The sequence below is a fragment of the Protopterus annectens genome, chromosome 1.part0 (genome assembly GCF_019279795.1).
Source record: "Protopterus annectens isolate FY-2018-M chromosome 1.part0, PAN1.0, whole genome shotgun sequence".
Taxonomy (NCBI): Eukaryota; Metazoa; Chordata; order Ceratodontiformes; family Protopteridae; genus Protopterus; species Protopterus annectens.
Window position 1 is genome coordinate 99,864,883 of NC_056725.1, and position 27,761 is coordinate 99,892,643.

General features: G+C 42.6%; 1 protein-coding gene across 1 annotated transcript in view; it reads left to right on the plus strand.

Moving 5' to 3' along the window:
- EIF3K (eukaryotic translation initiation factor 3 subunit K) overlaps positions 1-27,761 on the plus strand; it is a 507,694-nt gene that overhangs the window by 304,647 nt on the left and 175,286 nt on the right. Inside the window, exon 5 of the mRNA XM_044087012.1 lies at positions 8,270-8,336. Coding sequence (XP_043942947.1) covers positions 8,270-8,336 — 67 coding nt within the window. The remainder of the gene's footprint in view (positions 1-8,269; positions 8,337-27,761) is intronic.

Here is a 27,761-nt window from a genome sequence, read left to right on the forward strand (position 1 = left end):
CCTACTAAACCTTTTTAACCTAAGCCTCTTCTCTGGCTTAATTCCTATAGCCTGGAAAAAGACCATCATAATGCCCTTAAATAAAGGTATCCCAGCCTGTGTCTTTGGAAACTGTAGACCCATTATTCTTGCCAGCATTGTATGTAAGGCAATGTAATATATAATTTCAGATCCCAATAATTTGGGTTGTAGTACTGCATCAGTTTGACTTTGTCAGACGCAAGTCCTTCCCTCATCACCTTACTAATTTATTTGAAAAGGTCACCAAAGTAGTGGATAGCAGTTACACAGTACATACACCATACTTTGACCTGGCCAAGATTTTGATATTATTCCTCTTGCAGGCATTGCCAAAAAACATGTATACCTGACTATAAATCCATATGTTATGCAGTGGATAGCAGATTGGTTGTCTTATGGAACCCTTGCAGTTGAGTTGCTGGTGCTGTTTGAATGTAAAAAATGTTACTTGTAATGTCCCACAGTGTAGACTGAGAACTGGTTGTGTATTCATTCAAGGGCATTAAGTTGTTCTAGCAATGGTTGGCGCATGTCAGTAATAGGTACAGTGGTAACAGCCTGAAATTAAATACAAAAGTAGTAGTGCAGTTAAATTTGCTAAATAAAGTGGTTGCTCTTCATGCAGGATGGATAATACAGGCATCTAAATGGATACTGTGAGAGTTATCGGCACTCTTGTGAATAATGCCTTATCTTTTGACCTCATGTCATAACTGTAATTGGGAAAGCCCATTTTCTGCTCAGACTACTGTCCAAGAGAATCTCCTCTACATCTAGAGATCTCTTACTTCCCCTTTTACTTATTTCTCACCATTCCTGCTATTGAATACACCCATTCCACATGTATTTGTTGAAACATATCTACCAACTTGAGAGACCAGAGATTCCTAAAGTAAAAGATCACCAATTCAAACCTTGTAACTGTTCTGATAAACTGACAGTCCTTTCACTGTATTCCGTCTGTTGTCATCTGTGCTTAGCCTTTTGAACCATGAATGACCCTCTACTTTCTTTGATCTCCTATTCATTTGCAAAAAATGCTTCCTGTAATATCGGCAAGAAAGACCTAACTGTCAACCAGCAAATTAATGAAACACATTGGCATGATTGATTCGTATAGCCGTGCATCCCTTCTACCTCTGGAATAGACTTGTTGTACATATCTGAGTGTGACTCAAAGTTGGGTGACTGCATGTTCTCCTTGCGTCTACTTTGTGTTGCCATCTTTAATGCAGTAGGAAACATTTTGAAAATTGGTTATTTGCTAGGCTGAAAATGGTCTGAAGACTGTTTGTCTGGTATTCACCTGTGAAAGAACCAAATGTATAGGAAAATATTATCAAATGTCCAAAGTGATTTTAGCGAAGTGGCTAACAGTATTATGTTTGTGAAATAAGTCTCAAAAAGCTCGGTGGCCCAGAGGTAGGGCATTACATCTGTGTCACTGTCAACCAAGTTTGGGAGGAGGCTTGGCTTGTTGGTATGGCTGGCCAGGGCGATAGGATGAAGCAGCTAATGACCATTGTCTTGTATCCTAAATGGGGACTTGGAAAACCTATGTAATGTGATGAGACTGGGGGCCTTGCAGTTCAGCATGGGAGTAGTGATGGATATGCTGAAATTGCTGCACATTGCTCCCCCCTAGATAGGAATTATGACTGGTGCTGCCAAAGTGTGATGGCTCCTGGCACCCAGTCTGTGGACCTCCATTGAGTCCCCACATCTCAGCTCTAGGAATTATGTTGCAAAGCTGACTCCCTGAGAAATACAAGGGCCCATCATGCAAAAGGTTTTGTCCAGTATTGTGTTGGAACCACAGACGTACCGTGGGGGAGGGAGTAGTAGGTATGGTGCCTGGAAATATAACTAGATTCTCAATGGCAGGTCAGGAGGGGAGTACAGAGAGGAAATGAGAATGGAAAATGTGTTGCAAAAATACATTAATGCTCTATTGTCTGTATAGAAGGTATATTCTGCTAGACCGGTAGCAACCTGTCAAGCCTTTTTCCATAATGCAGCTTTGGGTGATATTCTTTTGCAAGCCATTAAGTTGGATATGGTGTCCAGGTGTAGGTCTCCTTTGTGGCTACAGTAATCAGATTTATGTTTTCATGAGGGGCACCCCCCGGAAGGATTATCTTGGGACTCTTTTCTCCTGTTAATGTGGTTGGATTGCATCAGACGCAGTACAAACATTATGTAGTTACCATAACAGCAGATGTGGATGGACTTCCAAGATGGTTACACACTGATCAGTGTAATTTCAGTTCTGCCATTGTGAAAAAAAGGAAACTGAGAAATAAGAGCCAGTGATATTATCCTCGAGTAAAATTCAGTTACTGGCCAGCAAGTACATTGCCAGGTGCCAGCAAAGTAGAAATTTAGAGAACCCAAAAGAAAATCGGCCAGAAAATGTGAAGAGAAAACACTGGGTGGGAAGACTCCTGCAGCTGTTCTGCAAAAAGCTTCAGAGGAAAAAATAATCAAATGTACTCAGATGTGATTAAAATAAATGAGGTATTGGGAGAATATATCGACTCAAAATACTGGAAAAATAGAAGAAGCTTTAGCTATTCAGATGAACTGATAAAATTGCAAAAGCTAAAAGTTGAAATGAATAAAAGGCTGACCGATCATCAGATTTTTTTCAAAAAAGTGCTTTCAAAAATGGAAGAGTTGGACGATGGCAGGTACAGAGAAAACCTGAGACTTTCTGATGTACCAGAGAAACTGGAATGAACAGACTGAATTAATTTTATGAAAGCACAGATAAGCAACTGGGCTGATGTTTCATAGCAAGATATGCTAATTGAAAGGGCACATAGAGTGTATGCTCCACACCTGGTCATGAAAAAGCAGCCAAGACTTCCGTTAGTAAAGATTTAATCATACTAGCCAAAAGAGTTGATCCTGACAAAACTATGGCAGAAGAGAAAAGTATTCAGCATTTGGGACAGCAGTGTGTGGAAAATGATGATTCACTGTACGCTAGATAGAAGAGAAGCAAATTTATCCCAGCAATCAAGGAATGTGGAGAGGCAGGTGCGAGACTCGAGCTGCTGTATCTGTCTTCAGAATTTTTTTTTTCTGGAGGAGCTGAGATATTTTTGATGCAGAACAGGCTAAGGAGGAAAGAGTTTATTCAACAAAAAGTGAGTCAGTCAACAGAAGGGGACTCTGCTTCTCATTCTTCTGAAAATATAGTTTATACAGAGACTTTTTGCCAGTAAATTATTCACTGTTCCAAAGGAAAATGCTGAAGGTTAGAAAAAAAAAGAATAGGAGTTGAAGAATTAGGAGTACTTTGGATTTTAATCAGAGTCTGATGCTGGGAGAGGGAGAAGACCAGCAACATGTAAATTAGTGAATAATGGGAAACTGTAATGTATCAGTCACATTTATGAAACATGACTTTGCAGGTGGAAGTGGCTGGGAAAGATTGCACATTTGTTGACTTTGTTCACCTTGTGGGTGGACTGTAAAGCATATACCCACTTTAATATTTAGAAAGACACTAAAAGGGGAGAGAGTAATGGTAAGTAAAGGAATTTTTAGTATTTGCATAAAACATCATGGTATAAGCTGCATGTTATGTATTGTAAAGCACTTAGTGTAGTCAGGGGTATTTAAATGTTGGGGGGTGTCTCTTCAGTGACTGTTGTATGTGTTAAAGATGTTGAAGGTAAATCAGTACATTTTTAGTTGAAAGAAATACAATCTTTTGCAGTATAGCAAGAGAAGAAAGGCTGGATAAAAACACTTTTAATGTTAATATGCTATGATCTTGGGCTGCTGGGGTAGGGATAGAGTATAAAACTGCAATGATTATACATAGAATTAAGAGATTTTTTTTTTTTTTAAGAGGGTGCATACCTAGATTAATGCTCTTGGCTTAAGCTGTAAACCAAGTGTTTTTTTTTCTTTGTAAGCAAGTAGGCATGAAAATGAGACAAAAGGATGAAAACCACAAAAACGCCAAACAAATTACATCTGCAAATATATTAACTGTTTGTTTTTTTCATTAGCAAGTTTTCAGTGGGAGTTAATAAGTCTGCTTCTAAGGCAACTGTACATTTTGTTCTTGTTGAAATTTACACGGATTCATTACTGACTACTTTACATTGAGACAAGCTGTCTACAGGTGCAGGTAAGTTAATCTTGAGAGTTCTGAGCACTCCTTTCTGAGGGAAATGAAAATTTAAAGACAAAACGATAAGCAGTTCAGGAAAAAATAGTTTGAAATTAAAGCAAGGGAGTAAGAGATGACCTCCTCAATAGCAGCCTGCATACCTTAATACATTTAATAGAACAGTATGCAATCTGGTTTTATTTGAAAATAGCTGTCAGATTTTTTCTTAAGCCTGAAAAGTTAATGTTTTCTGAAGGCATACACATCTGGGAGGGGAATAGAGAAAATACAGCTGCAGTATAAGTGGAAACACAAACTCTGATATGCAGTTTAGCATGGGTAAATTTATGTTGGGTAATGCATATGCTTGCAGTTGTCTGGAGCAGTTCCTGTTTGGAGGGTTAAACTTCATTTTTTTTGAAGATGTACATGGTGTTGTGGGTTTATTGTAAGTTAATACAGTGGATATAAAAAGTGTATACATCCCTGTTAAAATGCCAGTTTTTTTATATAAAAAAATGAGACCACAATAAATCATTTCAAAACTTTTCCCACCTTCAGTGTGACCTATAACCTGTACAGTTCAGTTGAAAAACAAATATGTTAGGCGAAAATATATAAAAAATAAAAAACGTACACTAAGCTGGTTGCATAAGTGTGCACACCCTTACACTAATACTTTGTTGAAGCACCTTTTGATTTAATTACAGTATTCAGTCTTTTGGGGTACACACCTATCATCCAATTAAAGAGACTCTGATTAACCCCAAATAAAGTTCAGCTGTCCTAGTAGGAGTTTCCTGACATTTACTCACTTCCCTGTGCATGATGCCCTCCCTGGTTAGGTCAGACCACAAATCAGTCTTGTTTGAAGTAACTACTGGAACTGACATCCTCACAGGAACAACATTTAAAAAAAACTTTTGTCAAAGCTAACTGCAGCCTACTAAGGGATGGTGTAAAAAGCTTCTTACCACCTGCAATCGCAGACATCAATGATTCACTATGCATAAGTATACACAAACGCCCTGTACAGACACTTAAACGACTGCATAAACTTTGCTGTACCTGACCGGATCAAAACCAGTGGTGGACTTTAAGTATAAACAGGTTGTATAACAAGAGGAAGAAACTGTTGTCCAAAAGCAAGAGGGATATCACTCTGCAGAGGAAGAGATCTCTGCTAAACCTAAACAAGAAAATCAGAAATGTTGTAAAGTCTTCTGAAGCAAATTACGAAACTAAAATCAGATCCCTAGCCAAGGATAATCATAAAGCAGTTTTTAACTATGTCCAAAGTCCAAAAGAGAATGCCCAGCTATGTGCCAAACTGGTTGTAGATGGGATCACTCATACTACACTGAAAGATATCAACAACCTGCTAGCTGATAGATTCAGCGCAGACTTCAACCCCATATCCCCACCTACCATATCCCAAAGCATACCTCTACCAGACCTGCCGAGTATACCTAGAGAACAGGTCATCTCTGCACTCACCAAGGCCAAAAACACAGCCTCAGTGGGACCAGATAATATCCCAGTTTGTTTACTAAACAATCTAAAACAAGACCGAGCAGACCCACTTGGCTTTCTCTTTACTCATAGCTTGAAAACTGGCTATGTTCCTGCAGAACAGAGAACAGCAAAAGTAATCCCTCTGCACATAGGGGGACCATCAACTGACATTGGGAACTACATAACTCTAATCAGCCTCCTCTTCCAGACCATAATGGACCTTATCAACAAGGACACGGGTGACCTCCAAATGCTGGACACAACCCAGTTTGGCTTTAAGGGTAGCTCGTGCTTATTAAACCTGATGGACTTTTTTGAGAATGTCTCCAAAGCCATAGATGAAGGTAAGACAGTGCACACTGCCTATCTTGACCTTGACAAGGCTTTAGATACAATTCTCCACTCTGGTATCATTTAGAAACTCTTGCAGATAGGGATTAACCCTTACATTACTAGATGGGTAGCCAGTTGGCATGCCAACAGAACACACACTGTCAAAATTGGTGACTCCACTTCCAACAGTAGACCTGTCACTGTCACCAGTGGAGTACCACAAGGGTCTGTGCTGGGTCCCCTTACTGTTTGGCCTGGACGTCTGAGAGATAGATTCCAAAGTAAACAGCCTTTGGCTTACCAAGTTCGCTGGTGATTGCAAACTGGGAGCAGTCATTGGGTCCCCCAACGATGTCAACATATTACAAGAAGGGCTAACACAAACAAATGATTGGTGTCAAAACCATGACCTAAAGCTACATACAAAAAATGCATTTTTATTCCCTTTGGCAGAATGGAATTCCCTACAAATTACAATATTGACAGCACCTCCCCAAGTTCCAACCCAGTGGTGCAAGACTTGGGAACATAGGTTGATAGCACTCTGAAATTTGACCACCAGGTTTCCACAGTGGTAAGGATAGCCTTCTATGTAGTGCACCTCATAAGCAAGAACATAGAGTCCAGGTCCAGGTCAAGAGTTGTTACAACTCCACTGTACTTGATCCTCATCACTCCACTGTTGGAGGATAATGCACCCTTTTGCATGCATCTCACCAGACACCTGCAACAGATGGAGAAACCTCAGAGGTTTCTCACTAAGAAAATACAGGGACTCCAAACCATGACCTACATGGACAGGCTGAAAGCCCTGTCACTTTACACTGTATCTTATAGGCTGTTGAGAGGTGACTTGTGCCTGGCCTGTAAGGCAATCTGCAACCCTGTTCTGATAGAAATGCTGCACATCTGCAAGTGAAATGGCACAAGAGTCACTGCTCTAGGGATGTCAACCTAGCTTGTGACATTAACAGAACATGCTGGAGAGAAAGATGTCAACCAGAGACTCCTGCTTCTCTGGAGTAGACTTCGTGTTCATGTAAAACAGAGCTCCTCACTTACCCTATTCACATGCAACCTAGATAATTAGATGGGAGACCTGCATATTCTCTCCTGGGTTGGTACCCATGTCCCTCATGGACAGGGGTAGCTAGTGTTGATCACAGACCCCCACACTAAATTCATTCTGTTAACTACCTAAAAATAACAAATGGGGATACTTGGATTAACATGGCTAAGCTTGTAAAGGCTCAAGGGCCGCTAGCCTAGTAACCTCCTATGAACCTGTCTTTGGGAAGAAAGTTAACAAGGAAGGTGTGCTTTGTGAGTGAATGAATGGGCATATGTTAAAAATTCCCTACAGAGTACATTGTCAGAAATATTGGGTGAGCAAATTGCTGTAACTAAGGACCTGATTTGTTTTGAGCTGGGATTTAGGATCTGAATTGCCTAAATGTAGTAATTCCTTATTAAGTTTAATTCCATTGGCTACCAAAACAACACTAATTAGAAAATGCAAATTTAACTGTAAACCAACTGTATTTGAAGTATTGAATGTTATTAAACCGATAAAAGAACTAGGGATCTTTAGAGAAGGGAAGGCGATAGTTCCATAGAAATGGTGGGGAACAGTACATGGAGAATAGTGTTGAGGAGAGGAGTGAGGCTTGAGGGAAGGCAGGAATTCAACAGTTAATGTTGGGCTAATGGTAGTTACAAGGAAAGAAAAGATGATGCAGATATGTGATGTGATGTATAATTGTAAATGGGGGAAAACTATTGTTATGGCTTGTTTTCTCTTATGTTAATGTGTGTTTGCCTTTATACCTATAATTTGGTAGACATTAAAAAAACGATGTGAATAAGTATCTTTGTCCTTCTTCACATACCCGCTGTCTTTTCCCGATCTCTTCTCTGACTGCCCAACGGCTTATGTTAACTTTGACCACTTTGCACACCGTTATGTAGACTTAGAGAAGAAGTCCCTGATGGTTTATTATAAGTAAAGGGAAGGAACTTGATAGCCTGGGAAAGTTTCAGGTGCTAAGCTATCCTGATACTTGCCAGCAGTTAACATAAGATTGTTCTGCTTATCCATCTCTGTTTGTAGTAAGTATATAATCTTTTATTTGTGAAAGTTCGCAGCGTTTTAGCCTTCCTTCTTGCTATGCTCACTGTCACATTGTACCATTTTTGAAATTATATTTGCTTTCTTACTATTATTTGAACAGGCTGTCAACAGCTTTTATTATTTTTATTTATTTTTTTAAGCGTTACTTGGAAGAAAATCTAGACCTGCTAGATGGAATTGTTGGTTTTGAAGACTCCGTTCGTAAATGTAAGTACAGCACCTTGTCATCATAGGCTAATGGTTTATTTGGGAAAACAGCTTTAAAGGGGCTTTATCGGAGATAGTGAAACATGGCCATCACAAAGTGTGTATCACCATTATATAAAAAAGACAGCAGGAGTAAGAAATGCTGAGTAATTTTGCGCTTGAACTTAGTAAAGTGAAACTTTTTTTTTTTTTAATGAAAATACTTCTTATAAGAAAAAAGTTTGATTTTGTATTAGTATTTCAAAATCAGTTACACGGAGTTTGAATATTATTTTTTCTGTGAGTTGTGGCTGCTTCTTTGTTTTCCAAGTTTCTTTCTCTGTGAAGACCAAGCCCCAGACTGTCCCTCAGAAGTAGGCACTAAAATAAGAGAAATGGGTTTACATGTCATTTCATGTTATGCCTAGAATTAACTGTTTTTCATGGTATACAAGTTAATATACTTAGTTATTTAACCTACCAATTACTTCCATTTTGACATTTTCATTTTGGTGCTGAAGAACACCATACCTGAGTGGAACTCCAAATGAGTTCTGTAAATAGTTCTAAGCATTGACCTATATTCTTGCAAGTTGTACTTGCATTTAACTATCCAAGTAGCAGACCAGCGGAGATGTGCTATATTTATGAAGCCACTGATTATACGTCTATGTAGCTGTTTTGAAGATGGGTTACTCTGGATTTCACTTGGCTTGTTCAGAAAATAAGTAATAATCAGTATTTGTAAACCAACATAATTTTTTGGAGGTTGGAACATTGCAGAAGTGCACTATAGAATCCTTTGTGCTGCAAATAGCTCATAGCAGACATGCACATGCAGAGTATTTTATAACTCTTAAAACCTGCGTACAGCATACATATTTGTGCAAAGACTTTGGTAGCCCACTGTAGTAATAGCCTAGATAGTTGTCCTAAACACTGCTTGCTGCAATGCACACTAGCATGTGCAATGCTGCCTGAGCAAAACTAACTTGAAGTTGTTCATTTTTTTAATGCAGAAGTACATTTTCTTTGCGGCTATTGGAGTCTCGCATAGTAAAACTGATTGTCCTGCCCAGTGCAGTACACACACACACACACACACACACACACACACACACACACACACACACACACACACACACACACACACTTGCACATACTACAGTCCTCTTGCGCTTACACACCCAATGCAGACACGGCTCACTTTTTCAGGCGAATAAATTCCTTAGTTACAGACATTTACTTGCCCAATATTTCTGACTGAGTACTCTGTAGGGATTTTTTTAGTCTGCCAACTCCTTGCATTCCCAAAATATATATTCCCAATTGTGTTTTTATTCTCCATCACACCTCCAGTGCTTCTTGTTTGATTGAGCAAATATTCTTTGAAGTTTGCTTGGTGTATAATAATATCTATGCAAATGCTTCCAAGTAAAGATTCTAAACCCTATGGGCTTTGTTTGCATACTTTGAAGCAATACATATGTCCTTAAATTGTTCTCTTGTAAATTGCTTTTCTCGCTTCCCATTCTTTTCTAACATGTTCTAAGTAATTCTTACAATCATGTAGTGTTTTTCATGCCCAATTAATTATCCCTTTTTTTAACAACAGCTGCTGTGTTAGAGTCCATTAAAAGCTCTACCACAGCAGGCCTTTCATTTAAGATTCCCCTACCCCTTTCTGTTTGCCTATGCAATGATATGAATCCCTGGTAGAGAAGGCAGTCTGTAGCCTGCAGTTCAAACATCATCTCAGCCTCATCCCACTCTGTTACCTTTCCCTGTCTAATAATTTGCTCCCAATACCTTGGTTTCTTTGCCACTTTTCTCCAGTATGTTACAGATCCCCCTTGCCTATTTTCTGTGCCCCTAATTGCGGTCATCCTTTCTCCGTTCTTGTGTTGGATTAGTTCTTAGAATATTTTCTGCTACCTTAATAATGTTATATTTCGTATGGTTTTATTATTCTTGTTAAACATCTGCATCCACGCCCCCTCCAACTTCATCATCATTTTCCATTTTGAATTCTAACCTTCTGCGTGTGTTGTGTATATGGACCTTAACTGAGTAGCTCTAAAATATACCTTCAAATCAGGTATTCCAAATCCACCTTGGTGTGTTGGAAAGATAACCTACTTAAGTCTTGCACTCTTCCTCTCCCAGATAAATTCCCTTCATCTCTTAATTCTTGTGCACAACTTTACTTTTGTTTAATAAAAACATGCCTGACCCATATATAAAACTAAAGGGACTAAAACAGTTTTATTGCTTGTAACTTGCTATCCATATCCATAATCAGGAGTTTCTACTTTGTCAGTTTTTGTGTTGTCTTGTTTAGTTTCTTCACCCTTATCCTTAGCAGCCATAACAGAAGCCTTTTAATCAACACTCCTAAATATTTAATCTTCTGTCCCCATAAATATGGGTATTGTGCAGCCAGTTTGTGTGGATACATAAATTTACAGCTGTAGCATTTGTTTTGTCTTAATTTTATATCCCAAAAAGACTTGAATCTGTATCAAAGTGCTCCACAACACTAAGATGTCTTTTTCTGGACTTAGCAGCTGCAAATTAATGCCATCTCCAAATAAAACAAATTTTTCTTGAGTATCATGCCAGCTTTATCCTTGCATTACTGAGTCCCTTGTTTTCTTTCCCAATGGCACTAAATAAAGCAAGTAACAAAGGGAAAGAGGATATTTCGGCATGGTTCCTCTGTTCAGACACAGCTCCTCAAGACACGAACCCTCCTACATTAATTCTTGCTTCTATCCTTCATGGATCCTCTTAATTAGTCTTATTGTATCTGGTAATTAAAATTATGTAATTGTTTTCGTAGTCATTAACATTGCCAGTAAAAAACATTGCACTTTAAATGTTTATCCTATCCCAATAACATCAGATCTGATGTTGATATTTTCATTTGTTCCTTGACCTGTGGGTTTCTAATCTGACCTTGGATCCATCTCTGCTCAAGCTTCGATGCTTAGGCTCCTCCTATCCATCCCATAATGCCTCCTTTCCCTAGAATACCTCTGATCTTGTTTGCCGCTCAGAGAAGAGGCGTCTGGATTGCATTGCTCTAGTCTTAACTCCTGCAAGTCAACTTTGTCATTGTCCTTATTGCTCCTCCTTCCTCTCCTCCTACTCCTCCCACTTCTAATTCCTTTTTATCTCCTAGTTATATAAAAAAACCTCCCAAAGAGTTTATTAAACTTAGCCAGTGTTTTTTGTGAGTTTCTTTGTCTGTCCAGTCTCTTTCTCTCTTCTTCCTTTCAGTTTATCATATATCATCTAGTTTATTATGGCTGATAAACGAGATAAGCCTTTGAGTTTTAAAATATGCACTTCCTGTGGGCATAAGATTCCCCTGTATGATGCCCAGGGAGTGTGTTTACTGCCTAGACCCTGATAACCTAGACAGTTAATGTGAGGTGTGTGGTGGTTTTAATCCGCAGGCTCTCATGGATTGCCACAATAAGTTGGTTTTGAAGGGCTTTTCCACTCCCTATACACCCTCCACTTCAGGGGCTCAAACTCGCATTAGAAAGCCCAAGGAAGCCAGGGACCACAGAAAGCGTTACTCTGAGTGTTCTTCCTTGGAGCTGCCTAGGAAAGTGTCAAGACCCTCTGATCTGAAGCCCTGAGATCCGGCGATTGTGCTACCTGTTCCCTCAGCTCCCCATGCTCTGACCGTGTCCTCATAGCTGGGTGTTTTGTCTCAGAGCCCTCCTCCCGAGGAGGGCTCACTCAAGCCAGTGTCCAGACCATTTTCCACATCCGCTTCCGTCAAGTCTTCCCAGAGCTTGTCAGAACACGAGGTGGATAGACTGAGACAATTTCTAAAGGTGCAGATTCAGGGGTACTACTGGCTCTGTCCCCTTCTGAATCCTTGAGCAGACATTCCCTTTTTCATCCCATAGCGCCTTCTCCAATCTGACCTCTTGCTTCGGATTGTCTGGTCTGATGGCCCAGAGAAACGAGACATCTGATCCAAGAGTTGCTTCCACTTTGAGTCCGACAGTTTCCCTTACACCTGCTCTGATGGCTTTGAGGCCGAGTGCCTCTTGGAGCTGTAGCTTGGCCATCAAGTCCGGGGGGTTGATTTTGAGGTTTTTGAAGCCACTGCTTCGCCTCAGAACCTCTGTATTCGATAGCTCGGCACCAACACCTTCAGGGATGCTCTCGAATCCTCTCAGTCCATCTGCCTTCGAGGTGGTGGAGAGGGTCCTCATCCATCCTAGGGGTTTCCTGGTTCACCCACCATCAGATCCTGCCTCTGCTGCCAAAGAGTCTGTCCTTGAGGTCTCTAGCTTTCCACTGGGACAGCCGGTGCTGCAAAGCCCCCAAACTGTTCCCTCTGTTGAACCCCATTTTTCTTCAGACACCTCTCTGGAGTATCCAACAAAGGAGGCCCTTTGGAAGAAGGGGTGTAAAAGCAGACACCTGGATTCCCTGCAGGAATCCATTACTATAGACACTGATTTCAAGGAAGGGAGGGGTCTCCCAGATATCCACCTGACAATGTCTCTTTTTGCGGACATCTTGGAAATTCCCAGCCAGAAGGGTGGATGGTCCACCCTAAGCCTGTCTCAAAGGAGTAAGTGCTCCTGGGGGCTTTTGGCAGTGGCCCGTATACATCCTGGGCCCCCCCCCCCAGTGGATCATCTTATCAAGCTAGTTTATACTAGGGTATGGAAGGATCCAGACATCTTAGAGACCATACCCAAGTGGGCTGATAGCATCTTAAGTGCTCCCTTGGACAAAACCCACTGGACTAAAGGGACCCAGTAGATGCCATGGTTGTCATGGCAGCCCCCAAAAAGGGGGTAGCTCAGGAGAGCTCCTCTGTCCATTCCCCTAACAGGGAATGTAGGACTTTGGAGAGGTTTGGCAAGAGGGCTTGCGCTTCATCCACTTTTTTTTTCCTTACAAGCGTTAAACTGTTTATCCCATTTTACCAGACTTCAGAGGGACCTAATCAAGGAACTCTCTAGTTCGGTCCCCGAGTTCATGTCTAAAGAGGAATGAAACACGTTTTTCTCAATTGATTTCTAATTTGTCAATGAGGCTGATTGCCTATGCGGCTGAAGGCTCTTCTAGGGCCACCTGTTCTGGCATTGCCATTAGGCGTCATGCCTGGATGCGGCTGATTTTGTGGAATCTTTCAAGGTGTCATTTGTCAACGCACCCTTTGATGGTTCATCTCTGTTTGGCTCCCAGACTCTCCCACAGAGAGATGGATGGGAAGACCTTGTCTGCTATCAGAATGTGTTTTTCTGCTCCACAGAGATCCTTTTCTGGGAATCAGCATGGAGGAAAAAAAAACTGTGGTTCAAAAAATCTCAAGGTCCTTTCCAGGATTCTCAGAGATATTTTCCCCAGAGGCGGGAGGAAACAGTTAAAATGGTAGACACCATCCCAGGTGCAGAGGGGGTCTGCAAAATCAAGGGTCTCGGGGGGGGTTCTTCCTCAGACAGACCCTTTCAGTGCTCCTGAAGGGTTATCTGACTGTCCGTCTGTGGAGGCAGTTGGGGCGGCGCTTATCCTTGCACCCAGAAGCCTGGACAGCCATCACAAATGATCAGTGGGTGTGTGTGTTTGTGTAGTCTTTCGGCTTTTCCCGGTTAGGGGTCGCCACAGCGGAACTCCGGTCTGCTAATGATTGGCAGTAGATTTTTACATACTGGCTTGCCGGGCTTAACGCACAACCTTCAACGAAGGAACGCAAGGATCATATCCAGAGGGATACTCCATTCCCTTCTTAAAACTTCCCAAACCGAGATCTTACCTCCCAGATGTGTCTCACAATCAGACGGAGGCAGCAGCGCTAGAAACTACAAAGGTGCTGTAAAAGAGTCTTCCAGGCGGTCCCACCTGACCAAGCCAGATTGGGCTATTACTCAAGGTTCTTTTTAGTATCAAAGAAAACAGGGGACCTAAGGCTAATTTTGGATTTGACATCCCTGAACAACTCAGTAAAAAATTCAAAATGGTCATGATCCAATTCATCCTACTGCTTCTGCAGATGGATGACTGGATGTGATCAGTAGACCTGAAGGATGAGTACTACCATATCAACATGGAGAAGTGTTCCAGAAGGTACAGTGGATATAAAGTGTGTACACACCCCTGTTAAAATGCCAGGTTTTTGTGATATAAAAAAAGAGAGAAAACAATAAATCCTTTCAAAGCTTTTCCCACCTTTTATGTGACCTATAACATGTACAATTCAATTGAAAAACAAACAAAGCTGTTGGGGGAAAAAAATACAAAAAATAAAAAAAGTACAATAAGCTGGTTGCATAAGTGTGCACACACTTAAACTAATACTTTGTTGAAGCACTTTTTGATTTAATTAATAATCCTGATATCAGCTCACAAAGGTTCTGTTAAGAAGATATATAAGAGCAAATGGAAAAGGTTTTCTAGCTGGGTTCAGAGTTCATAGATACTTTTGCTGCTCCTGATGTCCTTCAAGGATGCATCTGCAGTCCTAACAAATGGGTTGTCCTGTCGTCAGGCAGCCCTTCGGTCGGCCGGATTCCAAAGTCTGGGTCTGGCTTCGGCTGGAGTCGCACTTCACCCGACATCATAGCTGCAGTTATTCGGGTATAAAGGCATCAGCCGACGCCATTTTCCTCAGTCTTTCTTGCTGCGTGGCGCCCGAAGCAGAAGCTGTTCGCAAGTGCCGGTCAGTCAGATCCAGAGATAACTACTTCGAAGACTTCTAAAAAGCTAAGTACCCCGTTGGGGACTCTTTCTCGCCTCAGCCGATGTCAGAAAAAGTGAATAACTGTTTAACTTGTGGGAAACAAATACCTCATAAAGATTTCCACTCTTACTGCTTACCTTGTTTAGGCCCAGACCACGACGTAGCAGCTTGTCTAGCCTGTGCTTCTTTTAACCGACGGACGCTTAGACGTCGGTCGGAGTTTGCTGAACAGTTTTTCGGTTCTGATTTTGCGTATATTATGCCGTCGGATCCTCCGACTACACAAATCGCCAAAAGCGCAGAAAAGGACCGACACTCGCGGTCCGCGGTTTCAGCCGAAACCGCGGTTAAGCAAACCGCGAGTGTCTCGGTTTCGGCCGAAACCGAGCAAACGGTCCTTGTTTCAGCCGAATCCATGCCTTCTACTGAGGCCTCTTCAAACCTGGTAGAATCGGCTTCTGAAATACAACCTGCCGCTGTGGTTTCACAGGAATTGTCGGACACTATCCCCTTGGATGTATCCACCCCTGCACGTGGAGCTGCTAGGCCTCCTGCAGCCATGTCCATTAAGGCTTTTGCCAGGGCTAAAGCAGCCAAAACTACTAAGTCTGTGCCTGTTAAGCCCCCCTCTCACAGGCCCAGTTCCAGTTCCCAAATGCTTTCTTTGGCAGAGGATCTTATTTCTTTAATAAGGGGATCCCAACCTCATCCAGACAGGGCCTCTCAGCCACCTCCAGAAAAGAGACCTAGAGCAGAGCCCCCTGAGCCAGTGTCCACGGATGATTCCTCGGATGATTCAGACAATACAGACCCTCCAGAGGCTCCTTATTCTCCCTACGAAGACTCTGATGCTGAAGAGTCGATCCCTTCTGCCTCTCTACCTGAGGAATTTTCCTTTGGGGAAACCTTACATGCCATGAGGGAACAATTTCAGTGGCAGGGCCAAGACTTTTCAGATTCCAGGAAAAGGCTTAGGACCTTTTTGCATTTACCACAACATAGGCCTTTAGCTATACCTCCAGTTCTTTCTGTTGTAGATGATGCATTTAATGATGCTTGTACTGCTCCTGATTCTTTACCTCCAGCCCCTGCTAAGCCCGATAGGTTCTACAGGGTCCCGGACACACATCACCATTTATACAAGGCTCCTTTTGCAGATCCCGAGACTATCTCCCAGGGGCCTAAGGCAGTAGCATCTACCTCTGTTAAAAATCCCCTCCCCTCTGAAAGGGAATCCAGGTCCTTAGAGAGATGGGGTAAAAAAGTATACACCTCTGCTACTCTGTCAGCTAGGGCCTTGAACTGTCAGTTTCATATGGTTCAGTATCAGGAGTTTATGCTTGATCAGTTAACTAAAAACTGTCCTCTGATGATTCTTTAGATAAGAAATATGTTCTGGAAATGGTGCATAACATTCAGCAAGTTAGTAACCATTCTTTAAAATGCGGCTATGATGCACTGGAGGCTTCCTTTAGATCAGCCATGACTGGCACAGTTATCAGAAGGCATGCATGGTTGAAAGAACAGGCCTTGCCGGACCATGTCAAATCAAAATTATTAGATGCTCCCATGGACAAGGTCAATTTATTTGGTTCTCCTGCTCAGCAGGTATTGAAGAAAATGGAAGAAAAGGCAAAATCTGTACAAACAGTGTAAGATTTCTTACAGGTGCAACCTCCAAGGTTTAGCAGGAACTGGCCCTCTAAAAATTGGTCCTTTCCAGACTCCTCTAAAACACAGAGAGGCAGGAATAGGCGTTCAAGAGGCAGAAATCAATCCAGAGGTGCCTACAGGGGATGCCAGTGGCAGGGCAACAACCAGCGAGGCACAGACACAGCCACTACCACTGCAACAGGACAATCACAGTGACTTGGCCCTGGCACCGCCTACCAGGGAACAGCTAGCAGCACCCTTAGGCAGAAAGCTAGCCTTATTTTCAAAGAACTGGCATTACATCACAAGGGACAAGTGGATTTTGCAAACTATAGACCAAGGTTACAGGTTTCATTTCCATACTGTACCAGGAAAAAGAGGAATGCCAAACCTACCACCAAATCAAAAGATAGAAGCTCTAAAACAAATAGCTCAACTAGAAAGAATGAGAGCTGTGGAAAAGGTACCATCTATGGAACAAGGAAAGGATTTTACTCCAGACTCTTCCTGGTACCAAGAAAGAGAAAAAATGGAGGCCTATTCTCGACCTGTCCGCTTTAAACACATTCCTCATTGTTCCAAAATTCAAAATGCTGACCCTACAGCAGCTTCTTCCCATGCTGGGCAAGGAGTCTTGGCTGGTAACTCTAGATCTCAAGGAGGCATACCTGCACGTCCCCATACGACCAAATTGCAGAAGATACCTCAGATTTCTTGCAGGATCAGAGCATTATCAATTCTCAGCATTGCCCTTTGGCTTATCTACTGTGCCCAGAGTGTTCACGAAATGCCTGGCATCAGTAATCGCTCATTGCAGACTTCAGGAATACAAATTTATCCCTACCTGGACGACTGCCTCATACAAGCGGACAACAAAAACAAGCTAACAGAAGACTTACAAAGAGTCATTTACTTGCTGCAAGCCCTGGGATATACAGTCAATATAAAAAAGTCAAGGCTGATACCATCCCAAAGAATAACCTTTTTAGGTGCAGAGCTGGACACATCACAGCAGATGGCATTCCTAACTGTGGAAAAACAAGAACAACTTCCTCTCTACTTCTTGGCATTAACAAAGCAGAACCATCTAACAGCAAGAAAAGTACTGCAAGCCCTGGGCTTCATGGCATCCTGCATAATTCTAGTCCCTCATGCCAGACTGCATATGAGAAAGCTACAGTGGTACCTGAAGAATTTATGGTCTCAACACAGACACAGCCTAGAAACCAAAATCCCACTAATTCCATGCCTGAAGCAAGAGTTCCTATGGTGGGCTCAGGCCTGTCAATCAAACGCAGGTTTGCCCTTCTACAACATTCAACCAAGCCAAACCATCACAACGGACGCCTCAGACCTCGGTTGGGGGGCCCACATGCTGGACAAGTGCATACAAGGCCTATGGACTCAAGACCAGCTGCACCTGCACAGAAATCTAAAGGAAATGCTAGCAGTAAAATTGGCAATCCAGACATTCAGACCATTCCTCCAAGAAGGACAGTTGATGATAAGGACAGACAACACCACAGTTATGTGGTACATCAACAAACAGGGAGGCACACATTCATACCCTCTATGCTGGATGGCACTGGACGTATGGAATGTGGCTCTGAGCTACAATATTCAGCTACAGGTAATTTTGTACCGGAAAAGAACATTCTAGCAGACATATTAAGCAGAACTACCACGGATGCCCACGAATGGATGCTACACCCGGACATCTTCAAAGCCATCACAAGAAAATGGGGACTACCACAAATAGACTTATTTGCATCCCCACTCAATCACCAGCTCAAGAAATTCTGCACAAGAACGTACCACCCACTTGCTTGGAAGGTGGACTCCCTATCTTTCAGTTGGAACAACCTGACAGTATATGCATTCCCACCACTTCCTTTGATGCACAAGGTGCTATTGAAGATCAAAGAGGAACATCCAAGGATCATCCTGATAGCTCCAGACTGGCCAAGACAACATTGGTACCCATTACTGAGGAGCATGTCTCGGGGACAAATGTGGACACTACCCCTGATCCCATTGCTATTAACACAGAACAACTACAACATCCTGCATCCAAACCTGAAAACTCTGCAGCTGACTGCCTGGAACATTACATAAGAGCAACTAACCCAAATTTATCCCAAAGGGTTAAAGACATTATCCTTGAGGCTCGCAGACCTTCTACAAGAAAGAATTATGCAGCAAAATGGAAAAGATATCTCATTTGGAGTACTGCAAAGGGAAAAGATGTGTCACTGGTAAACATAGCCAACATCCTGGAGTACTTGGCAGAGCTCTTCCATGCAGGCCTGTCCTATTCCTCCATCAAGATACACGCATCAGCTATTTCGGCAGAATACAGCTTGGATCCCCCTGTCTTCTCACACCCTTTGCTCAGGCAGTTTCTGAGAGGAATTAAAAATGTAAAGCCTCCTAGGAAACCACCATTGCCAGCATGGGACTTGAACTTTGTGCTAGAAAAATTGACACTTCCTCCTTTCGAACCAGCAGCAACAGCAGAATTACAATACTTATCCTGGAAAACTGCTTTCCTGCTAGCAATCACCTCAGCAAGAAGGGTTTCTGAACTACAGGCATTAATGGCAGTGCAACCCTTCCTGATCTTCCATCAAGACAGTGTCCATGAGAACAAATCCTACATTTATGCCTAAGGTGGTATCCAGAGTCTCTTTAAACCAGGCTATCCACCTACCTACATTCTTCCCCAACCCACAGAACAGGGTGTTGCATACCTTGGATGTACATAGACAATTACGCTACTACCTGGACAGGACCAAGTGCAATAGGAAAACTGACCAGCTTCTGGTAGCATATGCAACAGGAAGGGAAGGAAAAGCAATTTCAAAACAGACAATCTCCAAGTGGATAGGAAATTGCATTAGATTTTGTTACTCCTTCCATGGAAAGAAAACTCCAGAGAACATCAGGCCTCACTCCACAAGGGCTACAGCCACTACTACAGCTTTCTTACGAGGGGTGGCTACCAAGGACATTATAGAGGCTGCTACTTGGACCTCCGTGCATACATTTGCCAAGCATTATAATTTACCTTTATACTCTAGATCCCGAGCAGGCTTTGCCACTGCTGTTTTGCAAGGGATCCTAGCTACACCATAATCTCTCTTCTTTCCTCCTCCCCTAGTTTGGCTATGGTATTCTACCCATTTGTTAGGACTGCAGATGCATCCTTGAAGGACATAGTACAGTTTTGTACCTACCATAAATGTAGATGTCCGATAGGAATGCATCTGCAGTCAGGATTACCCACCCTTCCCCTCTGTGGTACTCCTAGGGTATTTGCCATCTTTCAGCTAGCTTGGGGGGGATCTATTATGGTGTATTTGTTTGTATATATGTACATACATGCTTATTTTATGTGTTTGCTGCTCTCTACTATTTGGAAACATTGGCATTTATCCAAATTTAGCCATCCAAGAGGGCACCTGGCATCTGGGGCAAGAAACACTGAGGAAAATGGCGTCGGCTGATGCCTTTATACCCGAATAACTGCAGCTATGACGTCGGGTGAAGTGCGACTCCAGCCGAAGCCAGACCCAGACTTTGGAATCCGGCCGACCGAAGGGCTGCCTGACGACAGGACAACCCATTTGTTAGGACTGCAGATGCATTCCTATCGGACATCTACATTTATGGTAGGTACAAAACTGTACTTTCTGTGACTTTAGGTTTGCTGGCCTTTCCCTTCCTGAACACAGCCAGCTATTCCATGGTGAAGGTTCAGCTGGCAGCTATTTTGCACTTCCACATTGGGGAAAGCTCTGCTACCTTACAGTCTTCTAAACTATGTGAGTTTTTTTTTCTCAGGGGCACCTTTTTACTCCATCCTCCAGTCAAAGATCCATTGCCTCCTTGGGATCTTACTTTGGTTTTACAAGCCCTAGTCCTTCCTCCCTTTGAACTAGCAGCTAAAGTGGATCAGACTTTTCTCTCTTGGAAAACTGCTTTTTTGGTGGTGAATACATCCGCAAAAAAGGTTTCTGGTCTCCAAGCCCGCTAAACCTCCTTATTTCATCTTTCATAAGGATAGAGTTTCCTTACGGACTAATACATTCTTTTTACCTAAAATGGCCAAAGAAGACAATATCAATCAGTCCATTCACATCCTGGTTTTCTTCCCCAGTTTTCGGAATAAAGGAGTTTACAGACTGCATCTTCTGGATGTTCATAGGCAGTTATGTTTTTATCTGTACAAGAGGAAATCTTCAGAAAATCTGACCAGCTGTTTATATCTTTTTGAGACCAGGCCGGATGGTTGTGAGACTGCATCTCCTTTGTTTATTCATCAAACGGTATCCCCTTGCCAGGGCATGTCAAAGCCCATTGGACGAGATCTATGGCAACTTCTCAAGCCTTTTCCTGTACAGTGTCAATTGATGATATCAAGCTGCCTCTTGGTCAAGGTCTCGTACTTTTATCTCTCATTACAAACTGGACATCATTTCCAGGGAAAGAGCTGCCTTTGGTACTAAGGTGCTTCGGAATATCCTTCCATAAGGGCCATCCTAGGTTCTCTGCAGCTGGGGACTGTGTCCCACAGGTTGAGGAACGAATGAAAATGACATTAGAGAAAAGTTATGTTCTTACCATAATGTTCCATCTGTGTTGTCTATTTTCATTCTTCCTAAACTTCCCCATCCTTCTTCTTCCTGGCCTGTTTTTCATGTAGAGCTGATGAAGTTGGATTCTCTCAGGAACTCCTGAACCTTTTTCTTCATCTGTATCAACATGGATATCTTAGCTGTATGAATTTAAGCAAACTCGATCTGAGGTATCCTGGGGGAGGGAGGCATTATGGGATGGAGTGGAGGAGCCTGATCATCGAATTTTGAGCTTGGAAAGCAGCCAAGTTGTATTTGAGATCGAATCCAAAACCCACACATCGAGGAACAATGAAAATAGCACAGATGGAACATTATGGTAAGAACATAACATAACTTCTTTTTATTTAGTTATCTGTATTTTTGTAATAGAGCAAGCTGTTAAATCTGGCAATCCTTAATGTTACTGAACTCAGAAAAAAACAATATTTTCGTGTCTTGTTCACAGCTCTTAAACACTTAGCATCCATGTTTGGAAGCATTTTCCTCAGCCTCAAAGTTATGTATTATGGGGGAGTGGGAGTCACCTGAGCTGGGAGCCATGGTGGTTGGTTTGCTTTTGTTCAATATGTGTGCATTTCCATCTAAAATAGTAAGTAAGATATCTGAAAGCCCTGTAGGTTTTGCAAGAAGTATGTGACAGTGATGGAAATATGTAGAACTTATGTTACTGAGCTGGAAGATATTAATATAGAATAAAAACTGATAGGCCTTCTACATGAGCCAAGATACTGTCAGGGAATATGAGCACTATGTGAAGAGGGTGAAGTCAGACTCTGCTTTCACACAGCAAACCCTTGGAGGCCTACAGAAGGAAAGTCCAGTTGCATGAGTGGGCTGTGAAGTAAGGGGCAGAAAACTATAAACGGAACCAGTGTATTGAATTGCTGGCATTCCTTTTGGAAAGAGAAAGTTTGGATGATGGCAGCATAACTGGACACTGGCCAGTGGATCATCGACTATGCATTTTTTGTTTTGTTGAGAAATCTCAAAATATTGACTGTCTTGATCCCAAGAGAGGATGGGATATTAAAGGATTAGGGTGAGCGGTAAGAGTGTCAGTCTGTGTTTGGGGGGGGGGGGGGGGGACTCTAGACAGTATTGCATTTTTTTTGTATAGTGACTGTTAGTAACTTGAGCAAACAGTGTTGGCGCCTTCCACTGGACATTGGGCTGTGCTGCTAGTGGAGAGGGAGAAAGTGATACCTAAGATGACTGCTAAAATTGTCAAATGGATCATTGTTTTAGTACTTTGTTATGAAGGAGATATACTTGTAAAAATTGGTTAAAATAGTATTTTGATACTTAGTGATCTAGTAGTATTGAGGTGTGTAAAAACTGATTACTGTATTGTTTAGGAAATGTCCAGATTTCCTTTAGAGGTAGGCTGTCTTTCAGTATGGTTGGAACATCACATGACTGTGTATACTGCAGCTTTCATAGGTTCATAGGTTGGTACTAGGCTATCAGCCCTAGGGCCTATACAAGCCTAGCCATAACAATTCCCTGGCTATTTCTTCCCAGCTTACGCTATTCCAGGTTGTGAATATTAACTTCAGAGTGTTCTGTCAAACAGAAGTATTACACTCGTAGGACGCCAATCATTTTGCTATTTGTAATTGTATAAAATTAATACAGACGGTTACTTGCAGTTTCTCTGGTTCAGCAGCAAATCTCGGGTTTTTGTGTGTGCTGTCTTTTAATGCTGCTGTTTTTCAAAACAAAGTACAGCTGTGTAAGTCTTACCATAATGGTAGATGTCCTTCTCTTCACTGTTGCGGTATTCATAACAGTAGGGATCCCCTGCCAAGGGCGGCTCGATGTCCAGCCGGTACACCAAAGCCTTTAGGGTGCCTTAAGGTATGCCATATTTCACACACATGCTCCTCGCATAATGTAGGGCATAAAGGTGATGTCCGGATGTACCATCCTCAGAACTGAGAGCCCCAGTAGGAATGCCAGTCCAAGGAAAAGACAGTACATCCAGAAGAGAAATGGACCAGGGTGCGGAGGGAGGAAGGGAGTGAATACTGCAGTAGTAAAGAGAAGGACATCTACCGTTATGGTATGATTTTACACAAATGTAGTATATCCTTCCATATCACTGTTGCAGTATTCATAACAGTAGGGAGAGTGCCTCAGCTCAAGAAGAAACCTGTGCGGAGGAAGGACCAGCTGAGCCCTCTAGGAAGCCATGAAGAATGGCCCTAGCAAAACCAGCTCTAGCTCTGGAGATTCCATCCAACTTGTAGTGCTTAGTAAAATTATGCACAGAAGTCCAGGTAGCTGCCTCAAGAATAGAGTTGGTATCCAAACCCTTGAAAAAAAAGGCACCAGAAGAAGCCAGAACCCTAGTAGAATAAGGCTTAATGGGAAAAGGAAGGCTCTTACCATGAAAAGAATAACAAAAAGCAATGGCTTTTGAGAGCCAAGAAGAAATGGTTTGCTTGGATACAGCTAATCATAGGGACCTAGAATGAAAAGAAACAAACAACTGATCTGAATTCCTAATAGTCGTATCTGAATAAAATCTGAATTGTCTATGTACATCCAATGCGTGCAGCACCCTCTCATTGGCAGATTGTGGTGGGGGGAAAATGTTTTGCAAATGAGTACACTGATTAAGAGACCATTTATTAACCACCATAGGCATAAAACGAGGATTAGTACGCAAGAACACCCTGTCCTTATGAAATACCAAAAAAGGAGGTCAAGTCATAAGGACTTGGAGCTCAGATACCTGTCTGGCAGTAGTAAGGGCCAACAAAAGAGCAGTCTTCCAAGAGAAATGCTGCAAGGAAGCTGAAGCAGCAGGCTCAAAAGGAGCCTGAGTCAATTTTTTCCAAACCAAAATTAAGATCCCTGGGAAGGAGGAACAGGCTTCCTGGGAGGCCTTGTATGAAGTATGCCTTTAAGAAATTGTTTAGCTTCAAATTTGGAAGCCAAAGGAAGAGGAAAAAGGCAGACAAGCAGAGTTAGTTGATAAGTGAGCCTTGACAGAAGAATAGACCAAACCAGCATTGAGAAATTCACATAGATAGGGGAGACCCAAAGGAATATCCATAGAAAGTGGATCCAGGTTATGAGAAAGACAGCAAAAAGAAAACGTCTTCCATTTAGGTAAGTAGGATTTTCTAGTATTGTGTTTCCTGGCCTCCTGCAGAACTCTAAGCACGTCCTCAGAAAAAAAGGTGTCTATGCGGAATCAAAATCCTGCCACCCACAGTGTCAGCTGAAGAGTGGAGAGGTGGGGATGGATGAGAAATCCCTTGTTTTGTGTGAGTAGTTCGACACTGTGAGGTAACTTGTGGTGATTGCTTTTGGCTAAATGCAGAAGAGGGAACCAATACTTTCTCGGCCAAAAGAGAGTCACCAGCAAGATTTTGAGGAGCATCCTGTTGAATTTTGAACAGGATTTTTGGACTGAGGGGAAGGGGAGGGAACCCAAAGAAACGACACCTGCCAAGAAAGAGCGGGCATCCACCTTCCAAACCAGAGGACCTGGGACTCTGGCACAAAGTTGAAGTTCTTTTCACAGGGGAGGCAAATGGCTCTATTTGAGGAGTACCTCACCAGTTGACAGTGTCCAGAAATGCATCCCTGTGAAGCATCCATTCATGGGGTTGAGTTAAGGACCTGCTCAGACTGTCTGCCACAATGTTTTGACCTGAGGGAAAATAAACTGGTTGAAGAGTCCCTTGATACTGGACAGCCAGATCACACACCAGGAGTGCCAACCGGTAAAGAAGATAAGATAGCATCTCCCCCTCCCATTTGTTTGCATACCACATCACTGTGTCTATAAATACTTTGAGAGATCCTGATGAGAAAAGAGGGATGAAAAGCCTGAAGCGCTGACGGAAGAGCTCTCATCTCTTTGACAATTATGTGCTTTTTCTGATGGAGGAGACCACACCCCGCACCTTTAGGGAGCAAAACTCTGCTCCCCATTCCACATCTGAGGCGTCTCTGAAGAGCTCTGAGATGGAAGCAGGGGATGAAAGAGGAGCCCTGGATTTAGAGACAACTGCTAAATCCACCAGTGACATTCCTTCTTTAGACAAGGAAGAAGAGTAACTACAAAGTCTAGAGGATGCTCATGTTGAAGCCAAACTGACTTCAGAGGCCACAGACATTTTCTCATGTGGAGCTTGGCTAGAGGAAATTAGGGATGGTGGATGCCATAAATCACAGATCTCTCATAAACTCCATGGCTGTGATAGAGGTCAGAGGAAGAAGATTTTGAAAGAAGGAAATTAGAGTCAAGATGTTGGAAGGAGACTAGAGATGCCAGCATAAGCACCTTCTGAATCCTGCAGCCTAGAAAAAGATAGTCTTGAGAAGACGTTAGAAAGGACTTTTTTGAAGTTTTTTGTGACCCCAGCTTTGCAGAAGGGAAATGGCACAATGAAGATTTTGTAAAAGGATCTCTGGAGAGTATGCTTGAAACAGAAGATCGCCCAAATAAGAAAATACTTGGATCCCCTCAATCCAAACAATCTCAGGAGCTAGGTATTTGGTGAGCACCCTTGGGGCAGTAGAGAGGCCAAAGGGCCAAGCAGAGAACTGAAAATGTCAGGAAGCAACAGAGTAACGTAAACATTCCTGAATAGGGGATGAATAGGTATATGCAGGTAAGCATCTTTGAGATTCTGAGGAAGTAGCATAAGAAACGAAATCTGAAGGGACCTTTCAGAAAAGTGTTCAGGTGAGAAAGATCCAGAATGGGTCTCCAAGTGCCTTCTATCCTGGGGACCAAAAGCATTCTGGAATAAAATTCTTTCCCTCTGAGCAACTGGAACATCTTGAATATTTCCCTGAGACACAAGATCCTGAAGCACCTCTGGAAAAAACCTTAACTGTTCTTAAGGTGGCTGAGGAATACCCATGAAGGGGGGAGGAGATGTCCAAACCATGAAATACCCATGGTGGATAATGGAAAGAACCCAAGAATCTTGGGTAATGCTTAACCAAACGTGAAGAGGCAAAGAAAGACAAAGAGAAAGAGGAATGTGGCTGGGAAGAGTCTGGTAGTCAGACAGCCCCTGGTTTGTCAGGAAAGGAAGACTTCTGAGCAGGCGTAGTCTGGGTAGATTTAGCTGGAGGAGCCCTCCTACCACCTTTTTTACCTTTAAAAGAAGGGTGAGACTGCCTTCTAACAAAAGCTGGTTTAGTAGGGTAGTTCCTCTGGAACTTGGGCACTGGTGAAACAAAAATGTTTCAGATCATGTAACTTCTTGCCTTTCTGCTGCAGGGACTTGAACAGATCAGTAGCAGCAGCACCAAACAAACATTTGTTGTCCAGAAGAGCATACATCAACTTATCCTTAATGTCATCAGGCAGAGGGTGAAGCCATTGCTAGGAATATCTCCTCTAAACAGAGCTTGAAGCAGCAGCCCTAGAGCAAGCATCTGCTGCATCATAACTACACTTAATGGAATAATGGCTCGCTACCTGAGAAGAAGCCTCTAACTGAGACAAGGCAGAAGTCTTGCCCTCAGAATTAGTAAGGTCAGAAATAAGCAGACAAGCCTGAGAAAGAGCCAAAACATATCTGGTAATATGATAAGTAACAGCCCGAAAGACAAGGGTGGCTGAAGTATAAACCACCTTAATCAGTCTTCCATGGTCTTGCTGTCATTATCAGAAGGAAGAGGCTTAGAGGGCAGTAATTTGGAAGGCTATCAGATGTCACAGAGACTACAGAAGGGTCAGCAGATGGACACTTGTAAAGGAATTTACAATCATCAGGCACTTCATAAAACCAGTCTGGTTTCTTAAGACCAGGGGGCTGAGAATCTGGAACCTGAGAAGCAGAAGAAACTGCATCCAGTAAAGCAGCCAAAACAAGAGGAACAGCAGAGGGTCTAGGAGAACACATTTGAAAGATCTCAAGGTATTTTCTCTGCACTTCAGACACCTGGGAAAAATCCCATTTGAAGAACTCCATCATCCTAGCAGTGGTGTCCCCAAAAGAAATCTCCTCCAAAGGAGATTCAGGACTGTTCGACTTGTCTTCCTCAGAATCATACTCCAGAGGAGAAGGAATCTTTGTGGAATAGGTCAAGGATTCCTGCTGTAAATCTTCCACTTCTTCAGAGGAATCTTGATCCCTAGATCTCTTGAGAGGGGAAGATGACTAAGGAACATCCAGAGCAGAGCCCCCCTGAAGAGGCTTCAAGGCCATAAGGGCTTTCTGCCGTTCACTTTGAGGGTCCTTGGGAGCAGAAGCAACAGGTTGTCTTTTTGCTTCTTTTTTAAGGGGACATCCACCTTATAAAACGAAGAAGGCTTCAGCGTCGGCTTACACCGAATCGTAGTTGGGACGTCGTACTTCACTACAATGTGAATAACCTCCCTAGGCCCTTTGGGGGCAAAACTTCCAAGGACGTGCGAGCAGCTGGATCCATGCCGACCTCAACTGTCACAGCAGAGGA